General features: G+C 38.8%; 1 protein-coding gene and 1 pseudogene across 1 annotated transcript in view; both read left to right on the plus strand.

Moving 5' to 3' along the window:
• LOC132650962 (zinc finger protein 239-like) overlaps nt 1-4,161 on the plus strand; it is a 31,935-nt gene extending 27,774 nt beyond the window's left edge. The window contains exons 4-5 of the mRNA XM_060376280.1: nt 3,036-3,122; nt 3,285-4,161. Of these exons, the coding sequence (XP_060232263.1) occupies nt 3,036-3,122; nt 3,285-4,161 (964 nt within the window). The remainder of the gene's footprint in view (nt 1-3,035; nt 3,123-3,284) is intronic.
• A 3,248-nt stretch (nt 4,162-7,409) lies between these two features.
• Nucleotides 7,410-22,131, plus strand: LOC132650963 (zinc finger protein 431-like; annotated as a pseudogene).
• Nucleotides 22,132-24,607: the final 2,476 nt, after the last annotated feature.

Below are 24,607 nucleotides of genomic sequence, written 5' to 3' on the forward strand. Positions count from 1 at the left end.
TAAGTGTTGCTCTGCCATTCGATATTCCTCTATTGAGAATTCTCTGTTTAGCTCTGTACACCAATTTTAATTGGATTACTTGATTTTTTTTGCTGTTTAACTTCCTTAGTTCTTTATATAGATTTTGTCTTCTCAGAGTATCCTTGATTTCTTAGAATGATTGTGTTTTCAACTTTTCTGATTTTGCTTTTTCTTTGAGAGAAGTTTAAGTTGCTGCAAGTGTATCTGAAGTACCTGAGATTCTCCCTTCCATCTCATGTATTCTATTGGTGATGCTTACTTTTGTGGTTCCTGATGTTTTCTATAAGTTCTCCAGCTCCAGGGGTTTCTCTGTTTGTGTTTTTGTTATTGGTTTTAATTCTGTTTTCACACCTTGCACCATTTCCTTCATCTGTTTGAATGTGGATTTCTGTCTTTCTGTGATGGGCTCTATTTTTTGCTGGTGTCCTCTCTATATGGCACTAATTGTGCCTCTACTTGTGCCTCTCTTCATTTGGCTATGTTTGCCTGTATTTCTTTAAGAGCTTTCGTCATTTCCTCTTTATTTCCCTCCATTTGTGTGGTTATCCAGTGATAAATGGATAAGTATAGCTTCAAAATCATTTTCCTGTGTTTCTGATGAATTAGAGTATCCATTCATTTGGGGGGGGGGTTTGCTGGTGAAGCCATGATGTCCTGATTTTTGTTGGATGTGTTCCTAAACTGACCACTGGCCACCTGCCTATCTGTACTCTTCACTTTTTGTTCTTGAAGTCTGTAGTTCAGACTGGTTACATCTTTCTCTGGTATATGGAGTATTCTTCAGGAAGATGGGAGAGGTCCACAGGTTTGAGTGTGTGTGTTGGAAAATCCACAAGCATAGAAGCACAAATGTGGGTGAGCAAGCTTGTGCATGGAATTGTGCCTTGAAGGACAGTGTGTTAAAGAGTGTAAATGCCTGGAATATGTTGCTGGGGATAGTGCAGGCACAAGTGTGGTTGTTTATGCTGCCAGAGTTGGCAGACACAATGCACGTGTGCAGATTCCCTGACTATCTCATTATTCTACAGGCCACTGGTAGCTCTGCATAGGCTCCAGGAGTTTTTTGCCTGGAGTCCACTGGTAAATCTGCAGAACAGGGGCTTCCATGTTGAGAACACTGTCCCAAGAATACCAATGTTGTCCACAGTGGGTATGTGGGTGGGAGGGATCCGATGTCTGGTTGCTAGCATAGAGGGACCCTGGATCTGGGGCTCTGCAGGCACTCATTTTAAGGCATGCTCAGAGCTCTTTGGTCTAATGAGAGAACACAGGGTTTCCCCCAGTTTTCTACTCCCAGATGTGTCCCTGCTTGGGCAAATGTGGGTGTAGGAGCTCTATCAGCTCAGTGGTGCTGCAGCTGCAAAACTTGGAAGCTGGTAAAACAGTCCACTGGGGGAGTCCAGCGACAGCTGCAGAAGTGGGAGGCAGGTATAGATGTCTGATGGGAAGCCTTGTGGAGACCCTACAGCGGTCTGCAGTCCTGGGTGGCCTGTACAGCCAGCTGCCCTCCAGTTAGGGTCTGGGAAGCTGGTACAGTCACTGGCTGGGAGGCCCTGAAGGGCCAATACAGTTGCTTGTGGACCTGGGACATAGAAGGCTGGTATAGCCAGCAACTGCCGCTGAGGACTTAGGAGGCCTGCTCCTTCTGTCTTAGTCAGGAAGCAGGGTGTGATTAGCTAGAAGCTGCAGGGCACTGTGGGCTGCCTCGGCTAAGGAGAAGGGAGACCTGCCAAGGGTAAGTGCAGAGGGATTGAATGTTCCTACTCTCAGTCCCCAGAGGAGTCCTTGGATGACATGGATCCAAATGGTCTCAGGTCATGTTTTGTCCCTTCTCACCAAGGAAGCATCAATGTAGATGTCCTGGCTTTAGCTGCATCTCCACTCACCAATTTCAGAGTTCAGATACTCGTCCTCTCAGATATGATGTGTGCTGGTCGCTACCATCTTGGATCCCTTGTTGTCCTTTTTTTAATAAGTATATTTTTTGTCAAGTTTGATACAAGTCATGTAAGCATAAAGATATGGAAAATAGAAATGTAACTATCTTTCCCAGAACAAGTAGAAGATATGTAGTTCTTCTTTAATTCAGACTTTGTTAATGTGGTGCACGTTTATATTTAATTTATTGATCATTAATCATAAAAAAATATATTAATAAAATGTTAAATTTTATTCATTGTCTCTCTAGTAGCAGTGATGATCTTGTAGGTCTCCATCATTACATCTGTGTAGAGGTACTTTTGGGAAGGATTCACCAAAGCTCACTTTTCCTGAGCAGGCTTTTTCCTGATGTATATTATCATAAGTTATTGCGTTCTAAACATCACTGTACTTGTGTACAATAGAACACATGATAGTGACCATAGTATAAATTTATATTTGTTCATGTTTTCATACATTCATTATTAATAACAAATAAATCATGAACTTGTATCACATTCATAAAGTCTAGTCTGAGCAGGGGATTTTTAATAATTAAACTAATTACTTAATTAGTTTTCCAAACTCATTGAAAATAAAGTCAAATAAATCACACTACAAAAAATCACTATGATTACAAGCCCTCTGGAAATTGTTGTGTTTATGATGGTTCACTTTACAAAATCAGTATGACTACAACTAAATGAATGCATTCACTGTGATAAAGCTGAGTTCTTCTAGGTCTTTTTAAATATGTGATGAACCACTTATGGAAAAATGATGCTATAAGTGAGGCATGTAATAAAGTTTCTCCCGATCAATGGTATCTTGTAGGGTACAAAACACCCACAATCAAGGGGGAAACTATGAATGTAAACAAAGGGATAAAATGTAAATATGAACCTTTATTTTACAGTTATGCCAAATTGCAACCTTAATTTACACTGACAAATAGATCATCATTGTAATGATTATGGTAAAGCTTACACATATCCTAATTATCTTTGCAGGAATGAAAGAACACATGTTTATGGGAAACCCTATGAAAGTAACCAGTGTGGTAAAGCCTTCACACATCACACTGATCTTCAAAGGCATAAAAGGAATCAGAGTGGAGAGAAACCATGTGAATATAATCAATGTGGTAAAGGCTTTTTGCAACACAGTAAACTCCACCTACATAGAAAAACAAATGCTGGAGAGAAACCCTATGAATGGAATGAGGGTGAGAAAATCTTTTCCCAATATGGAAATCTCCAAATGCATAAAAGAACACAAACAGGAGCGAAACCATACCAATGTAATCAAAGTGATAAAGCCTTTGTATGTTGCAGTGATCTCCGAAAGCATGAAAGAACTCATACTGGAAAGCAGTCCTGTGACTATAATCATTGTTGTCAAGCCTTTTCACAACAGGGTAGTCTCCAAATGCATAAAAGAACACATACTAGAGAGAAACTTTATGAATGTAACCAAAGTAGTAATGCTTTTTCATGCCCCAGTAGTCTCCAAAGGCATAAGAGAACACATACTGGAGAGAAACCCTACAAATGTAATCAGTGCGGGAAAGCCTTTTCAAACACTAGTATTCTCCAGGAGCACAAACGAACACATACTGGAGAGAAACCCTACAAATGTAATCAGTGTGGTAAAGCCTTTTCACAACCCAGTGGTCTCCATGTGCATAAAAGAACACATACTGGAGAGAAACCCTACAAATGTAATCACTGTGGGAAAGCCTTTTCACAACACAGTAGTCTCAAAAAGCATAAAAGAACACATACTGGAGAGAAACCTTACAAATGTAATCAGTGTGGGAAAGCCTTTTCACACCCCAGTACTCTCCATGTGCATAAAAGAACACATACTGGAGAGAAACCCTACAAATGTAATCAGTGTGGTAAAGCCTTTTCACACCCCGGTAGTCTCCATGTGCACAAAAGTACACATACTGGAGAGAAACCCTATGGATGTAATCAGTGTGGGAAAGCCTTTTCACACTGCAGTAATCTCCAGGTGCATAAAAGAACACATACTGGAGAGAAACCTTACAAATGTAATCAGTGTGGGAAAGCCTTTTCACAAAACAATAGGCTCCAAGTGCACAAAAGAACACATACTGGAGAGAAACCCTATGAATGTAATCAATGTGATACAGCCTTTGCAAGTTGTAGTGGTCTCCAGAGGCATAAAAGAATTCATACTTCAGGGAAACCCTAAGAATGTACTCAAAGTGGTAAAGCGTTTGAATATTGCTGTGATCTCCGAAAGCATGAAAGATTTCATACTGGAGTGAAACTCTCTGAATATTACCAGTAAAGCCTTTGCATGTCACATTTTTTTTCAAAGCCAGGAAAAAAATCATACTAGAGAGAAAACCTTATGAATGTATTTAGTATGATAAAATCTTTGTTCATTTTTATAGGCTTCACTTTCATGAATGATTGATACTGACAAGAAAGCTGATGACTATGGTATAATTAGCAATTGACTGCATCTCACTACATAGCATGATGTGATATGAATATGTATTTATAATTTGATGTTCCATGATTCTGTATGTTTCTGCTAATTATCCGTTTGTCATTTCATCTTGAAGTACTATGTTCTATAGGAAATATGTAAAAAAAGGTTCTAGATAATGTAACAGCAAGGATAATTACTAAAATAGAACCACTTCTGGTGTGTGTGTTTAAGGTTCATGGGGTTTGAGGCCATGGCAGATATGTACAGAGTGGGACACAACTTTGTCCCATCTCCTTTGGCCATCTAAATATGATGATTGAGGTCTGGTTACCTGCTTTAGACAACCTGAGGACAAGCTACCTCCTACTGTATTCTCTGTATCTACTCAGCTATGGTGAGTCAATTCTCCAGTTCTTCCTCTCTTTTTTTGTCTTCTCAGACATGTGTACTTGTTAGTCAGAATACCAAGCAGGCCACCACTTTGTGGTCTCAAATAGGAGTTTAAATCTCCTCAGTCCCCACTCTGTCATCCCTGTAATCTCTCTGCCTAGCAGGAATAAGGATATTCTGAATAAACATTTCTATATCTCCCTTGGGTGAATATCTAGTCAATCAATGAACTCCATGAAATTCTGATCTCCTCTGAAATGTCATTGTTCAAAAGACCTATTCCTGTAGATGAGGTATTTTCTGCTCAATAACATTATGTCATTCTTTGAATACCTTGCAGGAGAGACATAAGCTGAGCATGGAGGAGGAATTTACAGATGGGAAGTTTTTAATACATGGCTTGGTTATATTACTGAGTTGTGTATCTCTTACCTGCTGTCTAAACCTATTAAACCTAAAGGGTGAATTAGGTACCATATGTTGTACTTCACCACTGAGAAAAGCTGCTGAGGTGCCTTTTTGACAGAAGGGGATCTGGCTTCCAGGTTCTCCCAGCATCCCTCAGTCCCTACCTTCTAAAAGGCATGATTGGCATACTCAACCACTACGGTTAACTTTCCAGTCCTGTAGAATAGGCTTCCGCTCTCCTAGAGGCTCTTCCCCATATAGCTAGATATTTTGTTTTCTTCTATATGCTTTTCTTCTCTCACTCTTCCTTTCTTTGCTTCTTCTCTGCTTTCTGTTTACTCTCTGTGTGTTCTCTCTCTATTTCTTTTGCTCCCTCTGTCTCTCTTTCTCTCTACACATACTTCTCTGGCAACATTTATATTTTCTGCATGGGAGCTTCCATGCAATTCCTTAGAAACTGGGAACCCTCTGAGAACTGTTTGCAATAAGCCTGCTTTTAAATGCATTCACATGTCTTCAATTACCAAATTTCACTTGCAGGAAGAAAGATAAAGTGAAACCTTATATATTTATCACTGTTCAAAATTAGTCACAATGCAGAAATATGTTAATATGTTTCCAGTTTTCGTTAATAATTTGTGTTTTAACCATTGTTTTTTTTTTCTTTTTTCCTTAGCTACTTATCAGTGAACTAGGGAAATTGCATATGGGAAGATGGGAAGTGGGTGAGAATGGGTGGATTTGGAAGGGGATACAGCCAGAACACAAAATGAAGAAATTGTAATAAATAAATAATTAAAGGTTATTTCATTTTCAATCATTGATTTCTTTTTTTTTTTTCATTTGAAAGAATAGTCTCAATATGAATCTCAGGCCTACCTGGAAGTTAGTATACATACTAGATCTGCTTACCTTGCCTTCTTAGTGTCTGCAGTATAGTTGGGCACGGTCTACCTCAGTAACTGAGTTCTTTCAATGGGCTGATTAAGAATGAATCGCTGAGTTCAAATGGTCATGGTAGGCAGGACACAGGCTCTGGTCTTAACTCCAGTAAGAGAAAAAATATCTTTGTTCAACTACAGTTGTTTGGCTTAAAATCCTCTCCTATAATTATAAAGAAAAATATTTTTTTCTTTAACATTGAGTTTTTATCACTCATCATAGTAAATCGTAGTTCTGTCCTTATTCAACATATACTGAGCAGGTGCCTCACAGACATAAGTATGTATATGTATGTGTCACTACTCATTACACTCATCCCAACATTCTACTAAATCACTGAGGTTGAAACCACCTAAGCCAGGCTTGGTAACACAGGCCTATAGTCATGGTGTACAGAAAGAGGAGGCAGGAACTTCAAGATTTCAATGACATCCTAGCAAATATCCAAGGTCAAACGTATAATGGGAGGTCCACAATACAAAGGAAGACTGATTGGCTAAGACCAATGTCCATAGTCCTCCCTACAGCCCCAGAACATCCAGGCCATGCCAGCACCATGTGTTACCTAAGGAATTTGCCACCCTTTCCTTGTTAATGTTTCCTGTCCAAGACAGCTCAGGTCACTTCAGAGTCAGACTCATTCTGGGCATTGAAGATTAGAACACTCTTGGAAGTGGGAGAATTAGCCTCAGGCAGTGGTTAGTTCCTTATTTATATATCCTATGGAAATGGTTAAACACAAAAACCCTTACCCACACAAGCCATATAAATGGACTCAGTAAGTTTTGTTTATATACATCGGTCCATACTTATTCACACATTCTTTTTTAAGACATTGGAAGGAAAGAATTTGGAACAGGGTGGAGAAAGGACAAGAATAGGGGAAATGGTGTAATATATTTGAATTAACATCTGTAATATTAAATTTAAATAAAATTTGGCTATAGAGGGCATAGGAGTTAATAGCACTGGGTGATGTTATAGAAGATAGCATACCCTGTAAATGAATTCCCAAGGGATCTGCTGTCCTCTTTGGCCTTTGCAGGTATGACACACAGACACATGACACAGTAGGAAAACACGAATTTACCAATTAGGGTAATTTGATAACAGTGCAGGCTGAGAGTAGAGCCAGGCATCAAGAATCAGGTCTTGCTTAGACTGAGGCTGTGCAAGATATTGTGGTGCACTGCTGCCTGGAATAGGGAGGAAGTTGACCCAGGAGAAGCCTATGTTTCTTCAAGGGCAGGGACCTTGAAGGTATGATTTGGCCTTTGGGTCCATCTGTGAAGAGTCAGGAATTTTACCTGGCAACGGTTGTTATGGTGAGTATGTCAATGATCTGTGCCCCAAGTCGTTCTACAAATGATAGTAGACCTGGCATACCAGGCCACTGACCCTACATGTTAAGACTGACCACTTAAAGCTGATGGGAACTTGCATAATGAACAGATGAAGGGCCCAGTTGCTTTGAATTTCCTATGATGAGATCTGTCCTGGGTCAAGAGATAGCCACAAGGAATCTAACCTTATTGCTCACCAGTTTACATCGCATGCTAAGGAGTGGTTTATATAACTATGGGAAACTTGACTAGGCCTTCTTTAGGGCCTATGATGTAGAATAGCAGCAGGCATTTTTCATAGGCTGACTTGGTGCTTGGCCTTCACCTGAATCACCAAAATGCCAAAAACAAAACAGCAAAAACAAAAGCCCAAACCCCAACAAACAAACAGACAGACAGATAGACAGACAAAATTCTCAGGGCCTTCTAAAGCTCTCAAAATGTCTAGAGCAAGACATGAACCTGTTAGACCTGGGCCAGGGTTTCCAGGGCAGGTTCCACGTTTCCATGCAAGTACCTGAAAAACTTACTACCAACAACTGAACTTACAGGAATGAAATCACTGAACTAGACCACTTTGTGTGTCCAAAGAACACTTCCTTTGGGTAAACAAACTGTTGAATGTCTTTATATGGCAGAGAACTGTACCTGGCTGTAAAATCCATGTCAGTTTTATAAGGAGAGTTTGCAGCAGAAGAAGAGTCCATCCTAGGACTACCTGGGAGTTAGCTTGGCAAATTTGGTCTGTTGTAGTCTCTTTGTTCTTATCAGCACCAGATGACCCTTTGGGTTGACAAAGGAAGGGGTGACTTTTCTACCAAACAGAGATCTGCTGCACAAATCTCTGAGAAATACTGAGTTTCAATTTCTGTTTCTCTGACAGCAGTCCTTCTGTTTCCCGGTCAGAAGTTCTCCTGGACTGTCAGTGGGGACATTGTCAGCAGCTCTACCACTTATGAGGCCGACTTTGAAACTAACAAGAAGCAAAAAGCAGGACATGGAGGAAAATAAAGACCCAAAATATAACAGCACTGAAAACTGATATACAATTTCTTTAGCTACTCGACTAAAGATCACTATTTCTATCAAATTATGAGAGAGTTTAAGCCATGATATTGCTTATTACAATAAAAGTACCACAGTTTAGTGAAAATTTCTGGGTTTGAGAAAAATCTTTTCATATGTTTGATATTGTTTAATGTATTGACATGGTATTTCCATGCTTTTTGTTTTCTCAGTTCAAGGATAATTTATAAGGCATAATTAAAACTGCTGTCAAACCCTTACTTCCAGGCATCAGTGGTAGTTTCAGGATGGTTTAGGGTCGACGGACAGCAGTCCATACAAACTATTACAGAGTTATACAGCTACTAAGTGTGTGAAGATCTAATTTCACACCTTTTAGCTACAATCTATTAGAAATGTTTGCAAAGCCACACCATCTTTTCAGATAGAATTTATGATATGTACCTTATTGATACTAATTTTCAATCTATGTTCCCTTGTTATTTTCCCTCTTGTTTAACTTAGAGTTTGTTCCAATATATCATTTTCAGTCAAATAACCATTTATTGCATAACATACAGCAATGTTTACTGTGCTATTTTGTACATATTTATGAATACATATGTTTATAAACAAGAAAAGAATAAAGAGACAACAAATCCATGAATAGTTGGTGTATATAGTATTTGGAGGGAACCAAAGGAGGGAATTATGAGTATAGTATAATCTAAAAACTAAATATTTATAAAAATGGAAACATTTGAAATTTATTTCATCTTGAGCTATTAACACATCATATCATAGATGTCCACCTAAGCACAGGATTTGTACATGGTGCATGGTTTTGGTCTTCAGACCAGTGTTGGGGGCATAGTTCATTGTGTAAACTGCACCAGACACAGGCAGGCAATCAGCTGCTGGGAATACCATTAAGAAAATGAAGTTGTTTATGGCAGTGTGATTGATTTTGTAATATCACAGCATGTCTTAATTTATATTATATAATGAAGAGAGATAAGATTAAGGGTTGTGCAATTTGTGAACGTTAGGTTGAGCCAATGGATATTGAATTTAAAATAAGGCTTTCTCCTAAAAAATATATGGTATTCTGGTTGACCATGTTCAGTCTCTTCAAATTTTGAGATACAGGTAACCTGCTAGAGCTGTGTGTGTTGGGTTATAGATCTAAGCAGCTAACATTGCACATAGGGTCAAGGTTGATGAGTATCTTACTAATCACATTTGGTCTACCAGGAAATGGTCTGAACTTTGTCAAGGTCACAGTATAGTTGTGCATTTCACAATTTACTCATCATTTTGAAGGGGCAACTGTTGGTTTCTCTCTTTAAATTTGACTTCTTTAATGCAACATAGCTCTGAATTCTTATTATATTAAGTCCCTAGTGTTTCTGAGCCATGACAATTTTTTCCAGTTCCTCAAGTACTACTTATTGATCTTGATTTTTGTTTTTATTCATTTTTATTTTTATTTTTTGAGACAGGGCTTCTCTATGTAGCCAGGCATATCTTGGAACTCCCTCTGTATACCTGGTGGGCCTTGAAGTCACACAGATCTGCCTGGCTCTGTTTTTGGATTTCTAGGATTAAAAGCCTGTGCCACCACCACTAGGAGATTAATCTGCATCTTTTGAGGTTATAAGATCATTCTTTATTCTAATACATATTTCTGATGGCAACCTACACATGAAAAGGCCAGTGAAGATGATACCTCTGCCTCTTTTCAGCTTGCCAGAACGCTAGCTAGCAAGTTCATTTTTTTTAAACTGGGAGTAGAGCCTACTTTGGAATTCTGGTATCTACTGAAGACCAGCTGAGACATTCAGCCACATGCTATGAGCAGCTACTGGATTCTTCAATATTCCATTTGTCCACAGGTACAGGCAATTTTTATAGATCCAGTTTCTTCATCAATAGAGAGAGTCATTCTATCTGTTGTGTTCATCTACACTGCATTTGTGATAACACAGTGTGTTTCATTTTTCTTTAATTCCAAAATCCCACAGAGGAAGATATGCCTGGTCCAAATTGTGTATCATCTCTTTCCTGCTTTTCTCCCAGAGTTGTCTGATACCTACCAGGTGAAAAGTAGCTACAGTTTAGCTGACCCCAGTGTGAAGTCACAGAACAACAATCTCATTTTGTTTCCTAAAATCTTTCCAAATTGTTAATATTCTTACACTTGTGGATGGATTGTTCATTCCACTGAATTTGAGTAATGGGCTGTTCAAGCTATTCACCTTGATTCCAGGAGGAGGATGGGAAGTGTCTACTGAGTGCTGGAAGATTGAAAGTTAGGCTATTTGACATCAGGCATAAGTCTGTCGAAACACAAATCTCTGCAGATCTGGAAAATGTGTGGCCCTGATTCTCCACATATGAATCCAAAGTTCAAGTCATGGATCCAAGGTGTCTGCCCGGAGCATAGGCTTCTCCAGAGTCAGCTTCTTCCCTAAGCCAGGTCCTCATTGCTCTTTTAATTAGCAAACATGCATTCATTTCTCCTAGGGCAAGAAGCACTATGCTTTGTCTTTTCAGTACACTGCAATCCTAGGGGAGGTGCTCATGTCGCTCAAGACTCACTGGCCAATCAGGACTTGCAGACGATTCCAGGAATCAGAGGAAGGGGAGGGTTCTTCCGGGCGCCATGTTGCAGGTTCAGATCAGTAGCTGAGGTGTGTGGAATGTTTGGCGTGCTGTGGTCTGAGCTTAGCTGCTGGGTCCAGTGAGGGGATTTCAGGCGACTTCCAAAGCGGCGATATGGTGAGTGTGTGGCTGCCGCCCCCAACGTGGTGGAGCAGGAGGCAGAACAGAAGGAGCTGGTGTGGTTTGTCATTCCCAGGCTGGGTGAGAACCCGCAGCCATCAGCTGCTTGTGAGGTCCTTTGTCCTGGCCTTAGGAATGCTGAGCTAGCTGAGTCCCACGTGTTAGAAGTGGGATGGATGGTGAGCCCTACTTCATGTGGCCCTGGGCACTGTTAAGACTGAAATCCTGGGACAAATGTCTGAGGTGCCTATTTAACAGTTCAGAGCAGAATTAGCTACCAGGTTTGCCCAGCATCCCTGATCCCTACCTGTTCACAGGACATGGCTGGCATACACTGCCCTCTAGCCCAGAGCTGGGGCTGCCCTTTTTTCTGTAGTCTACCCATTTTGGTTACCTGCTCCGTTTCAGCTGTTATTTACTGTCATTGGCTCTGGGGTTTGTGTGCGCCTCTCTTTTCCTCCCTGTCCTCCCATGGCTCAGGGTTGTGTTCACCATGGTCTTCCCCAGATCTTCCTGCCTGTGGGTGTGCCTTTCTATCTATAATAAACTTTCTCCCCACCATACCTAGGAAGAGTCATGTCATTTAATTTTTATTTTCTTCATTCACCTCCCATTTACTACTCCTTTCTTTGAAACTGATATCTCATTTTAGCTTTAATTGTTGTTACTGTTTGATATTTTGTCTGGTCTGCTGCAGGAATTCTCAGTAGCAGTGTGGGTGAACAGCATCAGGAAGAGCAGCTTCTTCCTTCTTCAAAGACCCCAGGCCCTCTTATAACTTTGGCATGTGTACCTTCTCCAGAGGACTCAACATTAAACTATGTGCAGGGGGCAAAACAAAATGCTTGTTAGAGCACAAGACAATCAGCATCATACTCCCCATATTGGGTTAAAAGAAAAACAGAAAAACATATTCACATGACATGAGTGGGATTTTAAAGAAACAAAAATTCTTAATACAATTTCTGATTTTATTAACTTGGGTATTCTCTCTCTCTCTCTCTCTTCGTTAGTTTTGATAAGAGTTTGTCCATCTTGTGATTTTCTCAAAGAACCAACCCTATGTTTCATTGATTCTATACCTTCTCTTTATATTTCTTTGATTTCTGCCCTCAAGTTGATGCTTTCTTCATGTCTACTCCTTTTGTGTGTGCTTACATGTGTTTGTTTTAGATTATTCAGGTGTGTTGTTAAGTTGATAGCGTGAAATCTCTCCAATATCTTTATGTAGGCACTTTGTGCTGTGAAGTTTCTTCTTAACACCATTTTCATTCCTCATTGTATTCCATGAGTTTTCATATGGTGTGTATTTATTTTCATTGAATTTTATAGTCTTTAAAAGTTTTTATTTCTGTTTTAACTCATTTTTCATTCAGTAGATGATTCGCTTTCCATGAGTTTGTAAGCTTTGTGCTTTTTACGATGCTATTTATATCTTCCTTTATACGATCGTGACTGATAGGATACAGGATGTTATTTCATTTTTCTATTAAAACTTAGATTGTGTCTGAGTACGTGGCCAATTGTAGAGGAAGTTTCATGATATGATGAGAAGGTATATTCTATTGTGTTTCTGTACAATGTGTTGTAATTTGTCAGCTGTAGGGTGGTAAAGATCTTTTCTCAATCTGCAGATGACCATCTTATATTATTGATAGTGTTCATTGCTTTACAAAATATTTTCAGATTCAAGATGTTCCATTTAATAATTGTAGATCTTACAGTCTGTGCTGTTGGTGTTCTGTTCAGGAATTTGTCTCGTGGACCAATGAGTTTAAGGCTGTTGTTACCCAGGTTCTCCTCTAGCAGATTTAAGGAGCCTGGGTTTTTGTTGAAGTCTATGATCCACTTGGACTTGAGTTTTGTGCAGGGTGAGAAAAAAAATATGGAACTATTTGCATTTTTTACATGTGGACATGTATTTGGAGCAGCACTATTTGTTGAAAATGCTGTCTTTTACCATTGTATGGTTTTGACTCCTCTGTCAAAAAGCAATTGTGCACAGCTGTGTGGGTTTATTTCTGGGTCTTTGATTTGATTCCATTGATCAAACAGCCTATTTTTATGCTAGTACCATGCCATTTTTATTACTGTTTTTTTCTGTAATTTATCTTGAGGTCACGTATGGAGATACTTCCAGAAGTTCATCTCTGTAGTCTGTAGTACTCTTCTCTATGACAAGAGTGAGTGTTGGCTTTGGGGATGGAGACATGCAGGGGTGTGTATTTCAAAGGGAAGAGAATGGGCATAGTGCCCGGAAGGGTGAGGCATGGTAATGGCAGCCTTTGAAGGGTAAGGGACATGGATAGAGTTCAGTTTTCTTATCTTTTTGAGAAGCAAAGGTATCGATTTGAGATGAAATGAGAAGAAACCTCTGTAATGCCACAGTCCAAGCTAGTGAAAGATAACATAAAAAAAATGACCTGAGTATTTTCCTCAAGGATACACATTTCGTATTGCTGAGAGCAAAACTATAGGCTTTGTTTTTTCAAAAACCTAATTAATTTAGGGCTCTTAAATGCTTCTACCTCCTTTCTATCCACCACCCCTATTTAGGAGAGAAAGTAGGTTCGTACGGAGAAGGAACTCTGACTTCTCCAGCTTCTTAATGCTGTGTAGGGTCATTGGCTTCTTTTGGACAGTGCCAGTCTCAGACATCTGGATTCTGGAATTCTACTCAACCAGCAAACAGCAAATGGCACTATTTGTTTAAGCTATTTTATTTGGGGTCTTTGGAAGAGGAACCAGTACTTTTCACTTCTGAGCCATCTCTCCAGCCCTTTATTTGGGATCTTAAATCTATACCTCCCTTACAACCCTTATTCCTTCCAACACCCCCACTATGTAAAAGAGAAAGAAGAGTAGAGGGAAAGGAGATCTAGGGTCCCTTTAAGCTGCTTCCTGTGGATTAAGGTGGCCAGGTTCTTTGGGGCAATACCTGTTATTCACAGGCTATCCAGCAGTCCAATAAACTAGCAATGACAAACACAGTAGCAGTGTGGGTGAAAAGCAGCAGAAAGAGCAGCAGCTTCTTTCTTCTTCAAAGAACCCAGGCCCTCTCATGGTTCTGGCATGTGTACCCTCTCCAGAAAACTCAAAATTAAATTATGAGACAATCATAACTAACAGCTATGATTTAATCATAATCAAACTGAATCAGCCTCAAGGTCCATACCTGGGGTTAAAAGAAAAACACATTCACATAACATGAGTGAAATTTTATTTATTTATTTTTATTTTTATTTTTTACTGATTTTTTTATTTTTTTATTTAAGTTTTATTAATTAAACTTCATTCATTTTGTATCACCCCATAAGCCCCTCCCTCTTCCCCTCCCCCCCTTTCTGCATGCATGCCCCTCCCCAAGTCCACTGATAGGGGAGGTCCTCCTCTCCTTTCTTATCTTAGTCTATCAATTTTCATCAGAAGTGGCTGCATTGTCACAATAAACTCTTAATAAAATTTCTAATTTTCTTACTTTGGATATTTCCTCTCTGTCTTATACTTAGTTTAGATAAGGGTTTGTCTTTCTTGTGAACCAACCCTTTGTCTCATTGATTCTTTAACTTCTGTTTCTATTTTATTGATTTCTGCCCTCAAAGTGATTCTTCCTTGATGTCTACTCCTTTTGTGTGCTTACATATTTTTGTTGTAGACTTTTCAGGTGTGCCATTATGTTGATAGTATGAGATCTCCCCAATATCTTTATGTAGGCAATTTGTGCTATGATATTTCCTCTTTGCATCACTTTTATTCCTCATTACATTCCATGAGTTTGAATATGATTTGTATTTATTTTCATTGAATTCAATAGTCTTCAAATTTGAAATTTTTTTAATTTCTGTTTTAACCCATTTTTCATTCAGTAGAAGATTATTCACTTTCCATGAGTTTGTAAACTATGTGTTCTTTCTGATGATATTTCTGCTCAGCTTTAAACCATGGTGGTCTGTTAGGATACAGGGTGTTATTTCAATTTTCTGTTAAGACTTACATTGTGTCTGAGTATGTGGTCAATGTTAGAGGAAGTTTCATGAAATGAAGAGAAGGTATATCCTTTGTGTTTCTGTAGAAAGTTTTGTAATTTTCAGATAGCTGTAGGTCCTGCTGTGGTATTATAGCTGAGCTCAGGTGGTGATATATTGCCTGACTGTTCTTGAATCTGTTTCTAAGCTGGGATCTAGGCATCATTTGGTGTGATTATAGGTATAAGTGCTGATTTGATGTGTGGGAGTTTTGTTCTTGGGGTTCTGTTAGTGCTCTCAAGTTTCAGAAAGTTTGTTGGCGGAATGTTGTTTATTTAATGGCCTGCTTGGCTAGTTTGTTCATGGTGTTAAGGTTGCTGGGATGGTATGGAGTGGATGGTGCCACATGTGTTCAGTTGAAACACTAGTGAAGATCCTGAGAATTGGGCATGCTGTAAGAAATATAGTGGGGAAGATGCCCAGTATACCACTTGGTCTCCATGCAAACATGGCCTAGAGTTGAGTTGAGTACTTTCAGTTGGGATCCTGGACACAGAACAGAAAGTGGGAGTGTGTAATCCACAGGAGACTTGGACACAGGGAAAGGGAAGTTGCCATTGCTGTTCTTTTGGAGTGCTAGGGGCAACCGTAAGAACTGGGTCTTCAGTAACAGAAAGTGGAAAAGGTTCACAGAAACAAGTAGGAGAATATCATTGAACATTTATTTCTTCTATGTGTGCTTCTTTGGAGGAAGTTATAAAAGGTTTTGTAGGAGGAAACTGTCCAGATTCCTTACTGGGGATTGGATTTGAGTGTCTGAAATCACAAACCATTTCCTTTTGTTTCTGTCTACTGTGTTGTGATTGAAACCGATCAGTCTATTTCCTTCTCATGCTCATGTGGGCTTCATCATTATCCAATCTATCTCTAAATCACAAGAAGGAGTCAAAGAAATTGCTATTCATTGCTAAGCTATTTTGGTATCCTGAGGTTTTACATTTTTAATTTTGTTGTTTTTCAAGACCAAGGCTTTTGTGTAGATTTGACTGTCCTGGATGTAGGTATGCAATCCAGCCATGCCTCAAACTTAGAGATCCTCCTCACTCTGGCTCCAGAGGACTGGGGTTCATTGTGGCCCAATATGCCTAGCAGTTTTTGTTTTCATATGTTTGCTGATGAGTGTGGTATGTAGGTTTTTGTACATGTCAAGCATATGCTACTATGCTGATCTTCATCCACATCCACACTTGAATTTTGATATTTGGTAGAGAGTATATTCTGTTTATCAGGATGTTTTGTATTCATAACATTAATACTGCGTGAGTCTTCTGAGTCATTGGATTTCAGGCAAGTCAGGTTCTTCCTGCTTCTTGTTTTGTTTTAAGTGATTGAATATTACTAATATTTTTGCTGTATGTGTGATTATGCAACTCTTGTGTACCTGGTCCTCACAATAGTCAGCAGCTGACTGGCCTCAGAACTTCAGAATTTAAAGTAATGGGTAGTTGTGAGCCTCCATGTAAGCACTGGCAGTTGAGCCCAGTTATTGGCAAGACCAACAAGAGCTTTTCATTGCTGAGCCCCGCAACTGCCTTATGTTGCTCATTTATGACCAACTATTCCAGTACTAATGTTTTCATCTGTCCATTTGTACCTGTTTGAACATGCATTCCCTTTTAGTTAGCTTTCATTAATATTACAGTTTAAGCTGGGACACTTCAGGTTTCTGGAAGATAGATACAGAAATGTTGTGAATATATAATTCTTTGTAGGAACTTCAGAAATACTATGGAGTTCTTTGTATCTTTCTTATCTTTCTTATTTGAATGATTGTGGTGGATTCAGGTCTTAAATGTACCTCTGGATGTCATGAAACTTGATTCAGAGGCTGCGCTGGCCTCTGACTCAATAAGATACACATATCTCTGCCTCTTGAGTGCCTGAATTAAAGTCTTGAACCAGTTCATCCTGCTTGCTCCTAAATTTTGTAGTTAGTAATTGTGCATGCAGATCTGTGTTCTGTACTTTTCATCTACTTGCTTGTCTTGCTTTTATGTCTGTTACTTTTCATTTCTCTTGAAAGACTGCATTCTATTCAAAGGTTGCAGAAATGAGGAGAACCTCCTCATTTAGTTTCCTTCTAAAATGACTTGATGAGTATATCGAAACTTCTGGTTCAGGAAATATCAGAGAATCACCAGAATTATATGAATATATTGTCAATGAAGTATACATTTACACTGTTGTCACCATTGTGCTTTCTGTTCTACTCATGTATGGGATCATTTAGAATTCAATTACCTTTGCTGATGTGAATGTGAACTTCACTCGGGAAGAGTGGGCCTTGCTGAATCCTTCCCAGAAGTGTCTCTACAAAGATGTGATGATAGAGACCTTCAAGCACCTTACAGCTATAGGTAAGACAGTGAATTTTCTTTCTCTATTCAGGTAAAGGGGACAACTGTTGTTACTGTTGACTTTTCTTATTGATATTCTAATATAAGTTTACTTGGGATGAGAAATAAAAATTCAGGCATGTTTCTAAGGTTCACTGAATATAGAAACTTAAATTTTGTCTAATTTTTAATCCTCTCTCATTCACTTTCTGGTCCATATTTCAGGCTACCATTGGGAAGAGCATAATACTGAAGAACATTATCGACTATCTACTAGATATGGAAGGTAATTAATCACCGAAGCTTATATAAATATGCCTATGAAGAAATGTTTAAAGATGATTTATTTATTCATTATTTATATATTATTCTGCCTGCACATGTGCCTGCCCACCAGAAGAGGGCATGGGATTTCATTGTAGATGCTTGTGAGCCACCATGTGGTTTCAGGGAATTGAACTCAGGACCTCTGTAGGAACAGCCAGTGGTCTTAACCTCTGAGCCAGCTCTCCAGCACTGTGAAAAAATTTTAATGTGTCCCAGAAATTTTAAAGAAAAGCAACAGTGGAAAACCAAACACCACTTTAAGAGTAGTAAGGAACATTAAATTCTCCCAAACCCATATTCCTCACTGTAAGGTATATTATATCATTTATGTTTGCCAGGCATTTCAATGCAAAAGAAGACAGTGAAACCCTTGCTAAATAGATATTACTGTACAAATGACATTTACTCAATCTAGAAATTATGATCTCTGAAAAATTACTGCCCCTCTGTCTGCTACCCTAGGCCTGGGCAGGGCAGCTTCTAGGTTCCATACACTCTTTCTTTGGCCTACAAGATTTTCTGTCTTGAGAATTACTGCTTAATCTGGCTTTTGTCCTGAATTCTAAATTGCATTGTTTAGTCTCAAACTTAACTCCATCAGTCTTTTCTAATCTTCAGCTCTTTTTTATTCTCTGCTTCATTTGATCTTCACCTTAGTTCTATCTCTCCAACCTGTCTTTCTATTAATATCCCAGTAAAAATCTCTCCTCTCTCCATGTACTGCCACATTAAGGAGCTTCATTTTTCTCTCTCTTCAAATGAGATATGCATGAGAGATACATGTATCCTATTCTGTCAAATATTTCTCTGAATTGGTCCCCTTTGCCACTGAATTAGACAGCACTTTCAAATATGGGTGCTTCCTTCTACCTGCTATTTTTACACTCATAGTTTGGGATAAAAAGCATGTACCACCATGCCTGAGTCCAAGCTTTTCTTTACTGGACATTGCTCTATACCAGGCTGGCATTGAAGTCAGATCTGCTTGCCTCTGTCTCCTGGATTAAAGGCGTGTTTGTATTCTAGCCAGATCACATTGACATAGAAGGTGTTTGGATGGGGTCTTTTGACAGAGCAGCCATGTTCTAAATTAAAATTCCTCTGTAAATGATAAATCATTAATCATATCTACATTGCAGATACTCTGTAGAAATCCCTATCTGTTGAGCCTCTCGCCACTCATATTGTAAACAGCATACTCATAAAATAGGTGATAATTTTGTGTACAAAACCTACTGATGAGCAAATATTCCATAACAAATGTTATGTTACTCAAATACCTGAAGGAAAGTTGTGAAGCTTAATCAGATGGAAATTATGAGGGTCAAGAATACTGTTAATGGAGGAACCATAATCCCCATGTCTTTGAAGAACAAAAAGCAAAATTGTGTGTATGTGGAAATGTTTCATTTGTTGTTCTTCCTTTTTTATTAATATTTTAATATTAATTACAGTTTATTCACATTGTATCCCAGTTGTACCACATTACCTCCCAATTCTCCCTCCCTTTCTCATATCCTGTCAAGCCCCTCCTCAAGTCCACTGATATGTGAGTCCCTCCTCCACTTCAGTCTGACCCAAGCTTCCCTGTTTTCATCAGGACAGGGTACATTGTCCTCCTTTGTGGCCTGCCAAGGCTGTTGCACCCTCAGCAGGGTTTATTCAAAGAGCAAAGGTTGTTCAGAGACAGTTCCTGTTCCTATTACTAGGTAATTTCACTTGGATACTGAGCTACCATGGGCTTCATCTGAGCAGGGATTCTAGGTTATATTCATGAATTGTCCTTGGTTGGAGTATTAGTCTTAGAAAAGACCCCTGTGCCCAAGTATATTGATTCAATTGTTCTCCTGGTGGAGCTCCTGTCCTCCCCTTGCTATCTTACCTTCATTCATAAAATCCCCTCCACTCTGCAGAGAATTGTTAAACAGTATTTATTATCTCCTCAATAGAAGTGATGATCTTGTAGATCTCCATCATTACATCTGTGTAGAGATGCTGTTGGGAAGGATCCAGCAATGCCCAGTTTTCCTGGTTGGGTTTTTCCAGATGCACATCATCATAGACTATTGCATTCTAAACTATCCTGTACATGTGTACAATAGAAAGCATGATAGTGACAACACTATAATTTTATATTTTTTCATGTGTTCATTCATCCATTCATGATCAATAACGAATGAATTATGAACTCCTATCACCTTCAGGAAGTCTGCTCAAAAGAGAGGACTGCTAAAAATTAAACTAATATACTTAATTAGATTTCCAAGCTCAATGAAAAGTAGCCAAAGAAATCACATTACAAAAATCCCTATGATTACTAGCCCTGTGGAAATTGTTGTGTTTATTTTGGTTCCCTTTATGAATGCAGTGTGATTAAAACTGTAGGAAAATTTATGAATGCAGTCCCTGTGTTAATGCTGACTCCTTCTAGTTCTTTTTAAATATGAAAAACCACTTATAGAAGAGCGATGCTGTCAGTGAGCCATGTAATGAAGTTTCTTACCATCAAAGGTATCTTGTAAGGTACAGAAACCCACAATCCAGGGGGAAACTATGAATGTAAAGAAAGTGATAAGAGGATAAGAAGTAACTTCAGTTTATGATTAAACCGAATTGCAAACATAATTTACACTGACATAAAGATTCATCACTGGCTGGAGAGATGGCTCAGAGGTTATGAGCACTGGCTGTTACTCCAAAGGTCCTGAGTTCATTTTCCAGCCAACCACATGTTGGCTTGTAACCCTCTATACTAAGATCTGGTGTCCTCATCTAGCATGCAGGCAGAACACAGTATAAATATTAAGTAAATAAATCTTTAAAAAACAGATTCATGAGGGTAACGAATATGGTAAAGCTTACACATATCTGAATTATCTTTGCAGAAAGAAAAGAATACATATTTATGACAAACACTATGAATGTAAACAGTGTGGTAAAGCCTTTTCCCAACCTAGTAGTCTCCAACTGCATAAAAGAACACATAGTAGAGAGAAACCCTACAAATGTAATCAGTGTGGGAAAGCCTTTTCACAACACGGAAATCTCCAGAGGCATAAAAGAACACATACTGGAGAGAAGTCCTACGAATGTAATCAGTGTGGGAAAGCCTTTTCACACCTCGGACATCTCCAAAAGCATAAAAGAATACATACTGGAGAGAAACCCTACGGATGTAATCAGTGTGGTAAAGCCTTTTCCCAACCTAGTATTCTCCAACTGCATAAAAGAACACATACTGGAGAGAAACCCTACAAATGTAATCAGTGTGGGAAAGCCTTTTCACGACATGGAAATCTCCAGAGGCATAAAAGAACACATAGCGGAGAGAAACCCTACGAATGTAATCAGTGTGGGAAAGCCTTTTCACAACACGGACATCTCCAAAAGCATAAAAGAACACATACTGGAGAGAAACCCTATGAATGTAATCAGTGTGGGAAAGCCTTTTCAGAAACAGGTACTCTCAAACTACATAAAAGAACACATAGTGGAGAGAAATGCTATGAATGTAATCAATGTGGTAAAGCCTTTGCATGTTGTAACAGTCTCCAAAGACATAGAAGAACACATACTGGAGAGAAACCCTACAAATGTAATCAGTGTGGGAAAGCCTTTTCACATAACAGTAATCTCAAACTACATAAAAGAACACATAGTGGAGAGAAACCCTACGAATGTAATCAGTGTGGGAAAGCCTTTTCAAAAAAAGGAAATCTCCAAGTGCATAAAATAATACATACTAGAGTGAAACCCTACAAATGTAATCAGTGTGGGAAAGACTTTTCACAGCACGGACATCTCCAAAGGCATAAAAGAATACATCCTTGAGAGAAACCCCATGAATGTAATCTATGTGGTAAAGCCTTGGCACATTGGTGCAACCTTTACAGACATGAAAGGATTCATACTGGAGCCAAACTCTACGAATGTAATCAGTGTGAGAAAGCCTTTTCACAACATGGATATATCAAGAAACATAAAAGAACACATACTGAGGAGAAAACCTATAAATGTAATCAATGAGGTAAAGCCTTTCCATTTTGCTGCTACCTCCAGAGGCATGAAAGGATTCATACTGGAGAGAAACATTTTCAATGTATTCAAGGTGGTAAAGCCTTTTCACAATTCAGTAGTCTTCAAGTACATAAAAGAACACATACTGGAGAGAACCCCTAAGAATGTAATCAGTGTGGTAAAGCCTCTGCACATTGATATGATATCCGAAGACATGAAAGTTTTCATACTAGAAACAAACCGTATGACTATAACTAGTAAAGCCTTTGCATGTCACAAATTTTCAAAGCCATAAAAGAAATCATACTCAAGAGAAATCCTTATGAATATATTCACTGTGATGAAGCCTTTGTAAATTTCTATAGGCTTCACTTTCATGAATGAAACATACTGAAGAGAAACTGTAAGAATGTGTCCATTTTGTTAACTCAAAGCTTTGTGTTTTGAACTATCCTGGAGATATAATGAAGTGGTCTAATCATCCATCAACTGCATCTCACTACATAGCTTGATGTGATATGAATATATACATAAGATTGGATTCTGTGACTCCATATGTTCCTCCGAATTATCCATATGTCATTTCATCTTAAAGTTCTGCATTCTATAGGAAATATGTAAATCAAGGTTATAGATAAAGTAAAAGCAAGGATATTTACTTAAAAAGAAACATTTCTGGTGTGTGTGTAAGGCCATTATGGGCTTTTAGACAATGACTGGTATGTACAGAGTTTGAGACAAGTTTGTTGGAACTCCTTTGGCCTTCTTAATATGATGATTGAGGACTGATTTCCAGCTTTGAACACCAAAAGCCTTTCCTAAAGTTCTGTTTCCCTGATGCTCAAATTAGATTAGTTGAGATATTACATCAATAAAATATTGTCTTCTTTTTACATTGTAAAAATACTGTCATGTAATAATTGAGGGATTCAGGGCAATTTGAAGGATAAAATTTGTTTGAAAATGATAGTGTGCAGCCAGTTCTCCTAGGTGCTGAGCCATGTATTTGGCCCCATAAACATGTCATGAATAGCCTTTTGAGGTGTGAAAGGTTAATCCTAACTTCATCTTTAACTCATCCCTGATGACCCAGAAGAAAGAGAAAATTGAGAGCATAAAACGTAACTTAGGCTTGGTGCTGAAAGAAGTTTCTAATCCAATATCTTCACAAAAATATGGAAGTATCCAAAATTATCAGGATAGAGACTGAGACTACAAGTGTTTAAAAAGTGCATGACCACTTGACCAAAACCACCAGACTGAGTTTATCCCACACGTGGTAAATAGGCAGCAGTGAGAGCCCACAAGGACACCTGCTTGAGATGATACCTAGTGTAAAGAGTGAAGAAGAATTTGAAGGCATGAAGACCAACTTTTCTGAAGTGGATTGAATTCTGCTTCCCTGATGCACACAAACATTCTTTTAGGAGCCCTAAGTGGTGAAGACTGCAAGTGCTGTGAAGGTTGTTGTCAGGAGAGCCTGAGGTTCAAAGAGATGTCAATAGAAGGCTGGAGAAATCAGGCATTTACAGAGACCGAAGAGACATGGAGAAGGAGATTTGGGTGTTAAAGAAAGGGAAGTAGATTTGGATGTTAAAGAAAGGATACAATTCCCAGAGAGCAATTAATTCTAGGTCTGTACCTGAGCACAAGCTGCCTCCTACTGTAGTCTCTGTATCTACTCAGCTATAGTAGGTCAACTCTCCAGTACTTTCACTCTTTCCTTGTCTTCTCAGATACATGTATATGTATGTCAGTCAGAATACCATGTAGGCTGCCAGTTGGTGGTCTCAAATTGATTTTAAATCTCCCCCAACTGTCATCACTGCAACCTCTCTGCCTGGCAGGAATATGGATATTCTGAATAAACATTCCTATATCTCCTTAGGTGAACATCTAATAAATCAATGGACTCCTTGAAATTCTAATCTGGTCTGGACTGTCATTGATGAAAAGACCTATTCCTCTAGATGAGATATTTTCTGTCAATAGCATTATGCCATTCTTTGAATACCTTGCAGGAGAGAAATAAGCTGAGAATGAGGAGCAACTTATAGGCAGGAAGATTTTAATGTAAGGCTTGGTGAGATTACTTATTTGTGTATCTCTGCTCTCTAAACCTATTAAACCTAAAGGATGAATGTTTTAACATACATTGTACTTCACACCTAAGACAAGCTGCTGAGGTGCCTTTTTGACAGAAGGTTTTCTGGCTTCCAGGTTCTCCCAGCATCCTTCAGTCCCTACCTTCTAAAGGGTATGATTGGTGTTCCCCACCTCTACCCTTAAATTTTCAGTCCAGTAGAATGGGTCTGCCCTCTCCCAGAAATACCCAGATATTTTATTTTCTTCTATATGCTTTTCTTCTCTTTCTCTGTTTTCTGTTTGTTCTCTCTCTCTCTCTCTCTCTTTCTCTCTCTCTCTCTCTCTCTCTCTTTCTATCTCTCTCTCTTTCTATCTCTCCACTCTTCTCTTTGCCCACATTTAGGATTCCTCCATGGTAGCTTCCATGGCCTTATTCCTTGGGAACTGGGAACCCTCTGAGAACTGTTTGCATAAGTTTGCAATTAAATACTTTACCATGTCCTCAATTAGCAAATATTACCTGTGGGAAGAAAGGAAC

Source organism: Meriones unguiculatus (assembly GCF_030254825.1).
Source record: "Meriones unguiculatus strain TT.TT164.6M chromosome 13 unlocalized genomic scaffold, Bangor_MerUng_6.1 Chr13_unordered_Scaffold_37, whole genome shotgun sequence".
NCBI lineage: Eukaryota > Metazoa > Chordata > Mammalia > Rodentia > Muridae > Meriones > Meriones unguiculatus.